General features: G+C 34.8%; 2 protein-coding genes across 3 annotated transcripts; one reads left to right on the forward strand and one right to left on the reverse strand.

Moving 5' to 3' along the window:
* Positions 1–8,135: 8,135 nt before the first annotated feature.
* Positions 8,136–10,842, forward strand: LOC115442516 (U2 small nuclear ribonucleoprotein A'). 2 transcript variants are annotated; one of them, XM_037443564.1, is made up of 6 exons: positions 8,136–8,402; positions 8,593–8,740; positions 8,817–8,981; positions 9,274–9,458; positions 9,603–9,752; positions 9,968–10,477. In XM_037443564.1, the coding sequence occupies exons 1-6, from the start codon at positions 8,321–8,323 to the stop codon at positions 10,051–10,053; spliced, it is 816 nt and encodes a 271-aa protein (XP_037299461.1). In that variant the 5' UTR covers positions 8,136–8,320; the 3' UTR covers positions 10,054–10,477. The 2 variants fall into 2 exon arrangements, with proteins under 2 accessions (XP_037299461.1, XP_030023426.1); XM_030167566.2 differs by lacking the exon at positions 9,968–10,477 and adding an exon at positions 10,496–10,842 and having other exon boundaries at positions 8,139–8,402.
* An 8-nt stretch (positions 10,843–10,850) lies between these two features.
* On the reverse strand, positions 10,851–14,026 carry LOC115442517 (serine/threonine-protein kinase Nek8). The gene is made up of 6 exons (XM_030167567.2): positions 13,773–14,026; positions 13,533–13,623; positions 12,382–12,552; positions 12,138–12,298; positions 11,317–11,467; positions 10,851–11,142 (listed from the first exon to the last, which is right to left on the reverse strand). The coding sequence occupies exons 1-6, from the start codon at positions 13,841–13,843 to the stop codon at positions 10,903–10,905; spliced, it is 885 nt and encodes a 294-aa protein (XP_030023427.2). The 5' UTR covers positions 13,844–14,026; the 3' UTR covers positions 10,851–10,902.
* Positions 14,027–16,074: the final 2,048 nt, after the last annotated feature.

Here is a 16,074-nt window from a genome sequence, read left to right on the forward strand (position 1 = left end):
GTGTATCTATGATACTATCTTTAATATGAACATAATATACGGGAATAATGCTTCTCCGACATATATATATATGTCGGAGAAGCATTATTCCCGTCGACATCATCATTAGTGGTTGCGGACTTAGTGGGCGTTATCAGGGTAAAATGCGAGCACAAAACACAATGATCTCAGATATTTTTATATTCGGATTCAAATTAAACAATATTTGTCACTTTACAATAATGAAGATAGAAAAGTGGACAATTAAGACCGAGCAGCGGGTTCAGGGCACCGATCTTACTTTAACCAATAAATATTCTCAACGATCCAACTCGATCAACTGTCGACCATGGACTCGACTCGACTCGACTCGACCAGTCACTATCATGATTCCTCCAACGAATGTCCAAAGCACTCATGGCCTACCTGAATAGTAAAGATGGCGCCTCGACCCCGCTCGAGGCACGTGCCTTGCTCTGATTGGTCGTTTCGTAAATTATAATTTTTAAATAATCTTCTATTACATTATGGCTAATGCGTTAGGTTTTAAGTAATAGAAAAATGTAACAAATCAAATAAAATTAGATTAACAATTATTGTGCGTTATGCACGCAAACAACAATCAACCGGACACATAGCTTCCTCCGACATATACATGTAAATAAAAAACAATTTATCAGGAATATTAATTGATCGGTAAACTATTTAAAACAAACCACATCAAAATGACTATACTGCGCCTGATAATCATAACGTAGTTCAAGTATGAATAACCCCGCAAGTCATTGAAACTACCGCATCTCCACATATGAAGCCACAATAACAACTAATTTTCGTACTCTATATACACTCTGCATACCGTTCCCTTGGTTTTCGTCCAACGCCAACTACGTCCATAACCCAAATAAAAATATTCCGTAAGAACAGCTTATGATAAATTCTCGCCACATAAAATGTTCTCCTAACGTCTTAGATGATTTATATAGTGTGAGCAATGTAAAATATTAATGGGTGAATATTTGACATGTGCATATTACGCGGCTCTAAGCAAATAACTACCTAGACAAATATGATTTAATGTTTTTTTTTTATTTTTCCTAAAGCTTGGTTCCTTTGTCTATATGTGCACGTGGAAAACATATCCGTATTGTAATAAATAGAAAAGCTATCCTCAAAAACATGCCTTAAATCTAATTACCATCCGTGTCACAATTTCCAAATTTTAGCAATAAATGTGCGAAAAGTAGTAAAAACCTTTTGAAGATCGTATTTTTTTTAAACTATTCAGATAATAGAATACATACTCTACAAGCTACCCAAATTACAAACTATAAAGAACTCTTTAATATTATTTTTAACCACTTCAAAATTTGTCCCAACACATTGTTCTACCTACCATTTGTTGAAATAGTCATAGTGTTAAAACTTAAACGGAACGTGTCGGTGCCTGTTTGGTTTATTCTGCGGCTAGAGCTGAGTTTCCTCTCGCGACTCAAGCAGATTACACATCAAGAATTGGTTATACGGCAGCTGCAGCTCGTATTTATCGTCGAAAAAAAGCGTTTGTCACAAATTTTTCTCATTTCCGTTTGAGCTTACTGTGGTAAGTCTGTGTTGCTTATTTACAATTTAGATTAACTATAATTATCGTCATAAAAAACTGTCCCGTTTTATGGTTTCTTAAATTATAAAGTAGTATAAAGAATGTTTTATAAAATAAAATGTAGCAAAAACTACTTACCGTCGTTATAATTACCGTGTTTACCGTTTGAATTTTGGTAAACGGTAATTGGCAATAACAAATTGTAATTAGTATTGCGTAAAGTTGAAGTAAACAAAAATGTATTATTATCGTATTTTATACTTTGTTTATAGAAACTTAAGAAAATAAACGTTATTTGATCCCTAAAAAGTAAATAATAGTATAAAGAGTTATGCAATTAATGGTTTAATAAATTCTTATATTAGGAGAGTTCACTAATAGTTTTTTTTTTTATTTTATTAGCTTTGAATGAAGAGACGATCCCTCCTTTCGCCTGATGGTAAGCGATACGACAGCCTATAAACAGCAGAAACACCATCCAACACCTTGAATTACAAAGTATAGTTTGGTATTCCACTGCGCTCGCTATCCTGAGACAAGAGATGTTAAGTCTTAGTATGTCCAGCAGTTACACTGGCTACAATGTCCTTCAAACAGAAACACAACAGTGACTACATACTGCTGCTTGGCGGCAGAAATAGACATTGCCGTGGTACCTAACCAGGCGGACTCTCACATATAAGAGACCTACCACCAGTCAATAGAAGTTTTAGATAAAATGAAGGTAGCTCTCTTGAGTGTCTATTTCTGCTGCCAGGAAACAGTGTGCATGCACTGTTGTGTGTCAGTTCGAAGAAAATTGTAAACAATGTTATTACAGGACATCTTGAGACTTCATGCCTTATGATTTCTCAGGATGACAACCGCAGTGAAGTACCACACAGTACGTTGTAATTTAAAATTCCAGGTAGACTTGCTACTGTTTATGGGTGATCGTATCGCTTACCATCTCACTGCTTTTGAGTTTAAAGATGCATGGGAATAAAAAAATCTAATGAAGAAGTATAAGCAAAAGCCTTGAGAATTGTGCAAAAATTAAAGCTGATCCTATTATTATACGCCCAGGAAAAACAGAAAGAAAAATAACGATAAAAAAACGAAGAGCACAGATAAAAATATTATCAGCTTAAGTATTAACACCAAGAGCTAGAAGACTGCAAAGAAAGAAATGTTGAGAAGATTTTAGATCTATCGGAATTGTTATATGAAAAATAAAATCAACTAAAAATAATATTTTGAACAAGTGGCATGTAAATGTATTTCTTAATTAAGGTTATGAGATAAACTAATAAATTATAACATAGGAACTTAAAAGATATTTAAACTTGAATTAGAATCAGATTCATAATATTTTTGAACAACAGGACATCCGGGGTCTTCTAACAGATCGTCTAGCACAAGAGTTTCACTAACCCAACTCATCAATAATAGTTTCTTTATTCATAGTATTAGTAGATTCATTTTTGCTATCACATTGTAATTTTCCGACATACTTACTATGTCTACAATTCATTTCCAAACACCCAAAGCAACTACTAGTCCCTCTGAATATCAGGTGGTCCGTCGACATTCGACATATTGTATCATTTTAGCATTATTTCCTTGAAGAGTTAAGTCAAGATCAATGTTTAACGCATTTTTATAATGGATTTTCTCATTTCTGTTGATTTTAAAATATAATATTATTGTAATAATTAAACAAGACTGTTGTTTTGTTAGATGTATTTATTTTACTGACCAAACTCTGTTGACTATTAAGAGCAAAATCGGTTAATCATGTTGCGTTACAATTATTATATATTATAATGGTGGCAATGAGTAGATGTGTTTGTTTTCAATCTTTATATATTAGAGACTTATATATAATTCATAAATATAATATATTATATAATTTTAACGGTATTTATTTATTTACTTATTACCTACCAACCACCTACTATAATTACCATTTAGCTAATATTAATTACCATTTTTCAAATACTAATTACCATATGTGTCATTTCTCATTGCCATTCGTGAACATTTTTCAAATCCAATTCCGACCTGTATATCGATTTACAGACTGTGCCTTTGATTTATATAGTATATAAGTACGATAAACTTTACATCGAATCGATAAAGATCGCGATTGGGAGCAATATTTGAATTTATTTTAGGAACACCGAATATGTCTATGTTCAAATATTCACCCTAATATAGGGCAGAAACTAGATTACTGCGGTCGGAGTTACAACAAAAGCCAGTTAAAGGCTGGGTAGTTTTCTTGACAGCCTCGGTAAATCATATTTGCATTTTGCAAACAGGTCGCCTTTGTTACAATGATGCCAATTTCCTAAACCTCAATCAACCTCGTCTTCAGCCTATCCCACTCTAATAGGAAGCTAGAACAACAGACGTTTTCATGAAAACATGTTGAAGAATAGATGTGACTTAGAGATCAGATCTAACAACAGTAGAGCGTCGACAATCCAATCATCGATTAATCGAACGACCGCATAACCGAACAGAACTCACTTCGTCAGACCAAAGTTAAGGATTTCTACACGTCAAATATTAATTAAAACAACGTGGTTTGTCCCTCACGCTATCTGTACTTCATTTCATACTAAGGCATAGGCGCACTGAAATAAAATTGTGTTACCTTAAATATTATTTACAACAAATAGTTAGGTAAGTAGGTACTACTTACATAATAATATGTAATTTGTTGGTCGCAACTCGCACCTGATTACCTAAACCTGTAATATACCTCAGGCCATATCCGTGATCACAATAAAACACAATTTTATTATATTTTCGTTTCGGAGGGAAAAATTTTGTAGAATGAATAATCCGTCTGTCGCTTCATATTTTGCTACTTTCAAGTCGCAAGTCATAAAGTGGAATAAGAAGCTTTGTTAAAACTTCGCGTGATTTTTATGTATTGTATTCGCGCGCACCCTTGTCTACTAATGGATATAAAACATACCTACTTTTCCAAATAGATTTATGAATGTCACACAAAAATTAGGCAGAATCCGGAATTCTTAAGTTCCGTGGTAAGTCATTTTATAGAACTAACTGGTAATCATTTGTTATAAGCACACTTTAATAACTTGTCCGTAGGTATTTCATGAATAGCCTGCTCTTTGAGGAAGACACGTTCGTCCAAAAAGTTCGCTTAAGATAGTCTTCTCAATACTGAATCTCAACATACATCCTCATAACAAACGCCTTATCATCATCTCATCTCATCCACCTCGTTATGCCGTTCCATTGCGGCAAAACTATCGGTAATATATATTGATATATATTACCGATATGTAAGAACATAATGTAATGTGTTTCGCTACAGTAAAGTATATGATAATAAATTTTAATTAAACTGGGTTTGCTGTTTGAGATAAATAAAACGTTCTAAAACTTCCCTCTTTCCATCTAAAGGATTTGCGCGTCAATTTACAGCTGATCCACCCCTTTTTATAGAGCAATAAAGTAAAAATTGCTGGTTTTATAATAGTACCTATTCTAACCATTAGATCGTTTGAATTTTGAGAACAGATCCTGTATGTCTTAAGTGATACAAAAATACAAATTTCCATATTATATTTTATTGAATAATTATGCTTGTGACTACGTCCGCATGGAAGTCCTTTTTGTCTAGGTTGGTGAAAGGGCGGGCAAAACTCACGTGGCTTGTGGGCTGTGACTTGTGATCTTGGACCTCCAACCTCCAAATTTTGACATTAATTCTGACACATGTGTCTTCCGACATCTGAAACATGACCCGTAATATAATATATGTACCTAACCTCCATTATTCCCCCCCGAGGCAATTCTTGTGCGCTCGGTCTTCACACCGAATGCACGCCCATGCACGGGGGGACATTATGTCGCGGACCTAGGCACACAATTTGTAATGCCTACACCCCCATGGTAGCAAGTGCACATGGGGGGTCTGACAGGGACTCATAGAACAGTTCACCTCCCTTTCCTCTCCGCCCATCCTATTACTTCCTCTTCCTTCCCCCACACTTCTCTCCCATTCTTCCTTTTCCCCTTTTCCTCCTGGCCCCCGCAGTCGTTAAGCCGGGAGGAACCAGTATACCGTTCGCAGGTTCCTTCCGGTGTTGACTGCGGGATCATCCGCCTTTAAAAAAAAAAACCTCCATTATTTGTTCTCCGACACCTGACATGAAACATTCCATATCTAATATCTTAAATCAACATAACATAAATACTTACCCACTTCTATAATTTGATTTCCGGCCTGTGATCAATGATAACCTTCGATCTTCAACCTACAATCTCGTAATTCTGAAATTTAACATCAGATATACTTAGCATGTCCTACATCACAAAGTTATCCAAAATATGTTTTTCAACATTTGACTTCCGATCTATGTCCTTTGACCTCCAATATCCGATCCCGAAATTCTGACATTGATCATCCAATATGGGATGTACCACATCACGTACACATTTAATGAGACCAGCGCCGTATTTATACTTACATACATAACATCACGCATTTATCCCCGAAGGGGTATGCAGAGGCGCAACTAGGGCACCCACTTTTCGCCAAGTATGTTCCGTCCCATGATGTTACAGGGGCCGAGCCTATCGCCATATCGGGCACAAATTCCAGACTCCGGGCTGATACTGAGCAGAAAAACCTAAATATCACTTTGCCCGACCCGGGATTCGAACCCAGGACCTCAGAGCGCTATTGTACCGGACATGCAATACAACTACGCCACCGAGGCAGTCAGTATTTATACTTTCTTTAACTATTGGCAACTCAGCGTGTACTACCCCGCAAGTGCCGCATCTGGGTTCTTTTTTTTTCGAGAGCAAATGAAAAGATCCCCATTGCAACAATTTCGAACTTACTGGGTGGACACATAAAAAATTTCCTACGGTCAAACACGAAATATACCGTAAATATATTTCAGAAAGTTTTTCTTATTTATGCCGCCCCTACTTTGAAATATGCCCCCCTCTTAGGTAGCCGCGCCCCTAGACTCTATGGCCTATTAACAAATCGCTACTGCGACTTACATAAAAAATCTGGGTCATGAAGTTGAATTGAATTAATCGTTTTAACTCGCCTAATATCCAATAATTATGAAACTGCTCCCATTAAGAACGCGTCGTAGGGTATTCTACACTATTCTAGTTAACGTCAATTTTTTACATCATATTTACAAATAGGTAATCATACATATTTACAGTGTGAACTGATAATAAATACGCTCCATCCGCAATTCCGCGCCCTAACCGTATTTTAGATACAATTCATTCGATTTACAATACATATAGAAAAAAAATAAACATAAGTAATATTTCTGCATAACTGCCTTGCTAAGGGCAAAAGCGGTAAATATGTCATGGAATCCTTATTTTGAGATAATCGAACTTTTGTAAATATAGTTTTATAGTTTTGTGTGTAAAACTGAGATAGAGACCCTCTTGTAAGGTTTTTTTTAACAAGTTCTAAACAAGATACCGTTATTTTAGTCCAGTCAAAATAGACAAAAAAATCTCGTGAGTTAGGAAAAATTCGCATAGAGCTGAAAATTCGTATCTCATATTGATATAGACGTCAAATACGTCATTATCAATAAAATGTCAAAGTCCTCATCGATCCTATAAGTGCAAAAGATTTTATTCAAGGTCAAAGGTAAAAAATTCCGGTGTTGCCCATTTTTTTAGGAAACTGGAGGTATTATGGTAAAAATAGGTTAGACAAAAGTTGAATATCATACAATTATTGTTCTAATATTTTTTTTCGTGCGAATGACCATTCGCGAGATATAGCGATTTTATTTGTTTATTTAAAAGTTGAAAAACTTATGTTCTTCATAATATGCAACCTGTATACGTCATCGGACGTTTTATATAAGTAAAAATAGCAATCTATTGGTTTGTGTTATTCACACACATTTGAGTTTAGCACGGCAGATAAGTTTTCTTAGTTTTACTTGTTTAAATGTTTTTTATAATGTGTATCAATTTCCGACACAATTTTCGTTAATTTCATAATGAAAATGTCACTAAAGTTAGTTATTCCGTGTTTCTGCTCCGAAAGTACACATTATATTTATATATATGATATATATTTACTACGCACAGCTTGCGACAGAATATATTTATTTGCAACCAATAGTATTACGAAAACAACAACTGGTATGTTAAAATTTTCAAAAAAATCAAAAAATATTTTTTTAACTAAATTATTTGTAAATCATTATTAATATTCCAGTCCATAACTTACGCGTAGCCGAGTATGGAACGAATTGCCCAAAGCTATTCGTTTGGATAAGAACCTTAATACAAAAATGAATGCAGATTTATATGTTTTGTTAATTTTTTTTATTTAAAATATAAATAAATAACGTTTGTGGTCGTACAAAATAGATCGACGAGACTTTGCGCGACGATTCGGCTCTGTACGCTATTTGGTTATTTCAATTCAGTTTTAGATTGTGGAATATTTGGTTATTTGGTCAACCCTAATTGGAAACGACTTGCTCATAGACAATTATATTTTTTAGTTGACGTTCCATTTGACACTTACTTCCATGCACATTTTGTCTATTCCGAATTCTGCGTTATTTGTATCCGCGTCGTTTTGGTTTCGTAAATAATTTGTTCTAAAATCCAAAGACAGTATTCGTTTGCTTACGAAAGCATACAATTCTGTGACTGAGACTACCTCTTTATTATTGTAACTCCAGTGAATATTCCTGGATCAAAATGGTAAAACTAACAACAGAATTAATTCACAATTCTATGCAGTTTATGAATCCCTGCCGGGATCGCGAATTAGATTTGAGAGGTTAGTTTATAATTTTTATTTACCTTCATTTCAACAATTATAAAAAGAAAAAAATTATATCTTTAAAGCTTTTTAAGCAAAATGCGCTACTCGATAAGTACTTATAAATCCTAACCTATTGTTTTTATTGTTCATCACTATTCATAAAATGTGTTTGCTTAAATTTATGTACCTCTTCTAACACACACAGGTTACAAGATTCCGCAAATTGAGAATTTGGGTGCAACACTAGACCAATTTGACACAATTGACTTCTCTGACAATGATATTAGGAAGCTGGATGGTTTTCCTTTATTGAAGAGATTAAAATGTTTGTTGTTAAATAACAACCGAATTGTGTAAGTGTCTATGCCTAAGATATAAAACTATTTTTATCATGCATATAATTAAATTATATATGTGCACATTTTGCAGGAGGATTACTGAAAACCTAGAGCAATATATTCCTAATTTAGAATCACTTATATTGACAAACAACAGTATCACCGAGTTAGGAGACTTGGACCCGCTGGCAACATTGCCAAAACTGAGAACACTTTCTTTGATGCACAATCCTGTAGCAAACAAATCACATTACAGGTGAATTGGAATCAATAAACATTAACTTTTCATGACTTATTTGTGAATAATTTGTGTCTGTATATAGCCATAAATTTTATATTAGTGTATAATATTCACAATGTGTACAACCAGTTGTAAAGATTAGCAAAACATTTGAAAAATGTAGGCGATCTGCTATTAACTGTAACTTAGTATTAAAATTTTCGTAAATTTATTTATATAAACTTGTACAATGTGCAATAAAATATTTTTGTAAAAGTTCCTTGTTAATATAACATTAAATAATACAGTAATTTCAATTCTGTTGCAGAGCTTATGTTGCATTTAAAATGCCAGAACTAAGATTGCTAGATTTCAGAAAAATTAAACAAAAAGAAAGAGATAATGCAAATGCATTATTTAAGAGCAAAAAGGGAAAGGAGTTACAAAAAGAAATATCAAAAAAAGCAAAGACATTTGTACCTGGAGGCAATATGCCTGATCCAAAATCCACCAGTAAGTTATCCGTCCATTGCAAATAATTCAAAAACTAATGTTGCCACATCATATTTTGATATCTTGATTATATTTACAGTTTTACTACTGTAACACAAGCATATTCAAGAGAGTCTTCATAACATTATACAACATTTATTTTAGATCTTACACCGCAAGAAATCCACAAGATCAGAGAAGCTATCAAAAATGCTTCATCATTACAAGAGGTGGAGAGGCTAACCAGAATGCTCCAATCAGGACAAATACCTGGACAGAAACCATTGCAGCCACAAATACAACCTAATGGTCAACGTAAGTTTAGTTCTCATTTAAAAAATTTGGCAGAAACTATCTTCTAATATAGCAAAACATCTAAATCTCATATTTACAAATGGAGGTAAAAATATTAATACCTGAGCTATGATTGTAATTATTTTATCATTTATTACATGCACTACACATATAGCAGTAATATTATGAGTTGAACATGTTCAACATAACGTAAAATTTCTGATTATGCATGCCAGGCTTCTGGAATCCAGTTCTTTCACAAGATCCAATGGGTAAGATATATTTAGCTTATAAGTACATATTATTAATAAAATTGATATAATACATTACTACTTAATAAATATTTGATATTACATTACACATTTCAGATGTCAGCAGAAGAAACTAAGCAGAAGCCAATCTTAATTTTTTTTATAATAAAGAATGAACAAGATCTTGAGCACATCTTTTTTTATGTGCTCAGGCAGATGCAATTGTTCATACATCTATTTCTCACTTAAATATCCCTGTTGTGACCCTGTTTGTCTCTTTGTCTTAAAAAGTCATGGATTTGACCTAATTTTGCCATTTATATACATATAAAGTGTAGTTGATAGTAAAAGACATAAACAAAGAATGCTATTAAAATATGTAAATAGTTGTAGAATTTATCATTTACAAAGTGCCTTTTGGTCAACATACCAATTTATAATATCTTTTTCAGTCACATTTACAACAAGGCAGTAGCGACATAATAAACTTATCAAAACTGTTTTTGATTTCAGAAGAGGAAGATGAAGAGATGGCAGTTGATCAAGCAAATGGCCAGTAAATGTGAAGATTGATTGCTGTAAGAACAGATACTAAGTGCTAAGTTCATGATACTTTTAAAGATATAATTATGTATAGATTTAAGCTGTTAAGGACTGGTACAACTACACAAAACTAAGTCAAAGATAGATACTACACAACAAATATTAAGTGAAAGAACAGATACACATAATATTCTTGTTGTTACTGAGTTCCCATTTTTTGCAGTATAATTAAAAAATATTTGGTCTTATTCTTTAAATATATGCTGCCGAAGTCGAAACTACTTTCCTTATATTTTTAAATAAAAAAATCAACCTAATTATATTCTTTTATTTTATTGTCATATAAATTTATTATTGTCAACTTGAATTATACAAAACTATTTTAAAAATTCTTGAGCCTTTAAATATAACAATTCATCATCACCAGCATCTAGAAATAAATTATAAATAATTGGCAATAATATATAACGCCCCATTAGCTCTTTCGTTGATGGTCTTTTATCTGGCAATACAGATAACATTGAATCTATGAGATCTTGCATGCCTCTGTCGTATGTGGTTAAATCAATGGGGTGTACATTTCCACTTGTTATTGCTTTTACTAATCCAACCAAGGACTGAAAATAAAAATATCCAAGTTTAAAGTATATACTGAGTTGTTATAACTGTTTAAAATGTAGGTGCTTTTTTTTTGACATGTTAATTCTTAAGTCGTGACGTATTCTCTGTACAAAGATTTGAAGTAGATATACGCTGTTTTAAATAATTACCATTAAAGCTGCTATACCTACCTCTGATTCAAAAGCCCTTTTATGTGTACACATTTCATACAACAAACAACCGAGAGCCCATATATCACTTTTAGTATCATATGATTTGCCTTCGCACAGCTCCGGCGCTAAATAATAAGGAGTACCTATAACTGTTGACGTTTTCTTGACACTGAAAATTTCACATTGAGCAATTAGATATTTTATAAATATGTACTTATAATAAAGGCCGTGTATTAAAATCCATTAGGTCGTAAAGAGTACAATTTTTACAGGAACCCGTTTTACCTGTTCAAAAAAAGATCAATAATTGAAAAACTAGTTTTCTTTTTTAATATTTACTAACAGAATAATGTTCATTCAATCTTTTAAAACTAGTCCTCCCTATAAAATCACACTTTTTATTTACGACATAATGCATGTGAGCCTTTGAAATATTAATGAGTAAAAATTGGGTGCATAATAACAATATCAGCACTGTATTATATGCAGCCCAACTGCTGGACATGGGCCTGACTACTGAGAGAGTTTAGGCCTTAATCCACCATATTGGCCTGGTGCGGGTTCGTAGACTTCACACACCCTCAAAATTCCTGTAGAGAACTTATCAGGTATGCAGGTTTCCTCACAATGCTTTTCTTCACCTTAAAGCAAATGATAATTCACAAAGAATACACATAATTTTATAAAAAATCTGAGGTGTTGTGCCCTTGGGTTTTGAACCTGCGGACATTTGTCACGGCGCGGCAGTCCGTTTCACACCCAACTAGGCTATCGCCGCGCCGTTAGAATTATAGAAATTGGGTGTATTAAGGTATAAATCATAATAGGAAAGTAAGTACCTGGCCAACATTTTCGAAATACCAAAGTCTCCTATCTTTACCAGAACGCCGTATTTACCAGTTAAAAGTATATTCTCAGCTTTCAAATCTCTATGTATTATATTCAACTTATGTATATAGTTGACACCCAACAAAACTTGGCAGAAATAAAATAAGATTTCCTGCAAACGTATTTTTTTACCCAATTAGTATAACCATAGTTTTTAAACCTGAAACTGCATTATTATGTTAAATTTATAACCACCTTTTGTTTTATTAAATTCGGACACTTTTGATACATAAATTCTGCCAGATTTCCACAAGTGGCATATTCCATTGATATCATTACATGCTTATCCGTATAATAATAATTGTAGAAATTTATAATATTCGGGTGCTTAATCGACGACAATATTTTAACTTCATTTGCTATGTCCTGAAAACATTACACGGTGATAAGAACTCAAAAACTAATAGGCGAGTACTGAATCTGTAAATGTCTTCAGCATATGGTTGGCATTCTCATTAAACTTAAAACGCCCATTCTGTATACAGTAGACTCAAAATTGCCTCCTTTGTGATTTGTTCTATATTCAGTATTTATGTCCTTTGTGTGGAGTGTCTCACGGAACCGCGTTTATCTTAGTAAGTACATTCACTTTTCTATGATCTGAATGATAGTACGACTGACGATTAAGCCATTTGCCTGTTGGTAAACTACAAAACTGCTCATACAAATCTGTGCTCCTCACTTTGAGACATTAGATGTGAAGTTAATAATAATAATAATATCAGCCCTGTATTATATACTTGCCCACTGGTGAGCACGGGCCTCCTCTACTACTGAACGGGATTAGGCCTAAGTCCACCACGCTGGCCTAGTGCGGATTGGTAGACTTCACACACCTTCGAAATTCCTATAGAGAACTTCTCAGATGTGCAGGTTTCCTCACGATGTTTTCCTTCACCGTTAAAGCGAACGATAAATTCACAAAGAATACACACATGATTTTAGAAAAGTCAGAGGTGTGTACCCTTGGGAGTTGAACCTGCGGACATTCGTTTTGGCAGTCCGTTCCACACCCAACTAGGCTATCGCCGCTGATGATGATGTGAAGTTACATAATTTTTAAACTGGATACAGCGTCTGAAATCGGTACCCAAGAATGCCGGCGATAGAAATAACATTATGCATAATCTATGCACGCCATAAAACTAATTTAGCAATTTGTTTTTTTTATGAAAAAAAGTAAATTTTGAAAAGTTCTTCGGAATTATACGATTTTACCCCTGATTAAAAAAACAATGTAAATACTAAAAATAGGTACTGCTTTTTAAGTGAGTACTTCCTAAACATGTTTTTATTCACACAAATTGAATTAATTCAATGAAGTATACTTAATTGTAAATGTTTACCTTGTTGTGATTCTGAATTTTAAAATTTAACTCTATGTCTTTCACGATGGTCAAATTGTTGTCCTTCACGTTTTCACATAAATATACATCGCTGAAAATAAGAGTATTAACATTTCAACTCTAGAAATTCTGTGTATGTACTAAATGTGCAATGAAATTAAAAGTTCAGTCTTGTTGTAATCAATCTCTAAGTAATATATATAACAGGCAATTGTTAACGGCAATTGCATATGTACATACCCGTAAGTACCTTTACCAATAGTCTTGAGAACTTTTAAATTATAAATTTTAAACCTTTTTTTAGCGTCCATATTATTATATTTCCATTAGCGTAACTAAATCGTTTCAGTAATTCTATTGTTGAACAGACATAGGTTTGTATAAAGTATGTTTTTTTAAACTACCCTCTTTTCTTTCCAATTCAATTAGAGTGTAAGTACGGTGAAAGATCAACGTGACGTAATGAATAGGTAGTATAACCTGGTTAAAGAAACGAATCTAAAATGGTATCGTGTCCTCTCGCTTGCACACTAATGCCGTCTATAGTCTATACTCACTCACGCGCGTAGACAGAAAAATAATCAGCCTTGATTTGCTTTTATGGTGTCTTGACGCGCTCAGTGATTTTTGTTATGATTTCGTTGTTATATTTTTCTCTTATTTAATCATTGTTACATGTTTTTTATAGTTGTTGAGTTTTGTTAAGTTGAAAATTAAGAAATGTGGGAATAAAACCCCTACAATTGGATGAATGCCTCGGTGGCGTAGTTGTATTGCATGTCCGGTACAAAAGCGCTCTGAGGTCCTGGGTTCGAATCCTGGGTCGGGCAAAGTGATATTTGGGTTTTTCTGCTCAGTATCAGCCCGGAGTCTGGAATTTGTGCCCGATATGGCGATAGGCTCGCCCTCTATCACATCATGGGACGGAACATACTTGGCGAAAAGTGGGTGCCCTAGTTGCGCCTCTGTATACCCCTTCGGGGATAAAATGCGTGATGTTATGTATGTACAATTGGATGATCCCGGTGGAGAACCGTGTCATAGGCAGTATTAATAAATTAGTAAAAAGTAATATTCATTAATAATCATTTTTATGATTGAATGCTAATTAAATATTATAAATTTTAAAAAAATCTTGGACCTGAAATTTTGTATGCTAGCTGTACTATCTGTCAACGCAAGTACAATACGCCATTTTAGATTCGTTTCTTTAATGCATCGGCTTATACATACATTCTTGTTGGCGGGAAATGAGTACAGTGCGTACCATTAGAATAAGTACTCCAAATAAGTATAATGAAATAAATAGGTTCAGCTACTGGCGTTGCCAGGATGCCAGGCCAACAATAATAAAAGTTACAGCGTAAATAGTTAAATTAGGTTGAAAGTTGAAGTTGGTAGACAGTTTAGTTTAGTAAAGTTGAAGACTAAACTGATAATGATAATGACTGCCTCGGTGGCGTAGTTGTAATTGTACACGGTACAAGTACGACTGCCGTGCTAAGGTCCTGGGTTCGAGCCCCGGGTCGGGCCAAAATAATTGTGATTGGGTTTTTCCATCTTAAAAATTACTCAGCTCGCAGCTCAGAGTCAGGAAGTTGGCGGTGTGATACCCCCGTGCCTCGGAAAGCACGTAAAGCCGTTGGTCCTGCGCCTGATCTCTCTCCGGTAATGTCGGCTTACCGTCTCACCGAATTATGAGAGTGAAGGAACAGAGAGTGCACTGTGTATTGCGCACACACTTGTGCACTATAATGTATCCTGCGTAACTGGCTGATTCGTTGAGATTGGCCGCCGTGGTCGAAATTCGGCTAGGCGGAGGTTATAAACTGATAATTATAGATGACGCCACCAATTTTAACGTAATACATATTAACTCCATGTAACTAATACAAATATAATTTTAGTGCAACGCCCATAGCATATTATCCATTTTGTGTCTTTGAACGCACAAATAAATCAAATTGTTTATTTTACTTAACTACGAAAGTTTTTATAAATGTGTGCATATTAGACATCCTATACTTTAGCACAATCATCAATATATTAAATATTATGGGCAGAATGAAATGTTGTTCACTTATAATAATGTCTTTTTTTTTTGTTTTCACGGAGAAAGTGCCCTATTACTACCGCCCTGCCTTCGTGGGGGGCGACTGAGCGGTTATGCTGGGGTAACCGTGCCTGCTGCGTAAGATTTGATGGTGACCTTCGGGCGACCGCCGGGCCGAGTCCCTAACCCTATATACAACTTAACCTATCCACGGCCTACCAGCTAAAACTCCGCGGTGGCCCTCTTCGGCGCATTAGGGACGGCTGCGGGCTTCCTCTGATGTTGAAGTGTCTAGTCTGCGACCGCAGCCACCCCTACGCGGTGCCGCCTTGCGGCCCGTCTCCTATGGGGGGGGGGGGGGTCTCAGAAGCCCCCACGCACCGAAGGACGCCCTCGGCGTCTACGGCAGTGTGAGGCCAACAGCACACTGCCGTCCATCCCGGGGGTCAACCGAAAGATGTGCAAAAATGCACAAAAATGCACTAGGGC

Source organism: Manduca sexta, chromosome 26 (genome assembly GCF_014839805.1).
Source record: "Manduca sexta isolate Smith_Timp_Sample1 chromosome 26, JHU_Msex_v1.0, whole genome shotgun sequence".
NCBI classification, from domain to species: Eukaryota; Metazoa; Arthropoda; class Insecta; order Lepidoptera; family Sphingidae; genus Manduca; species Manduca sexta.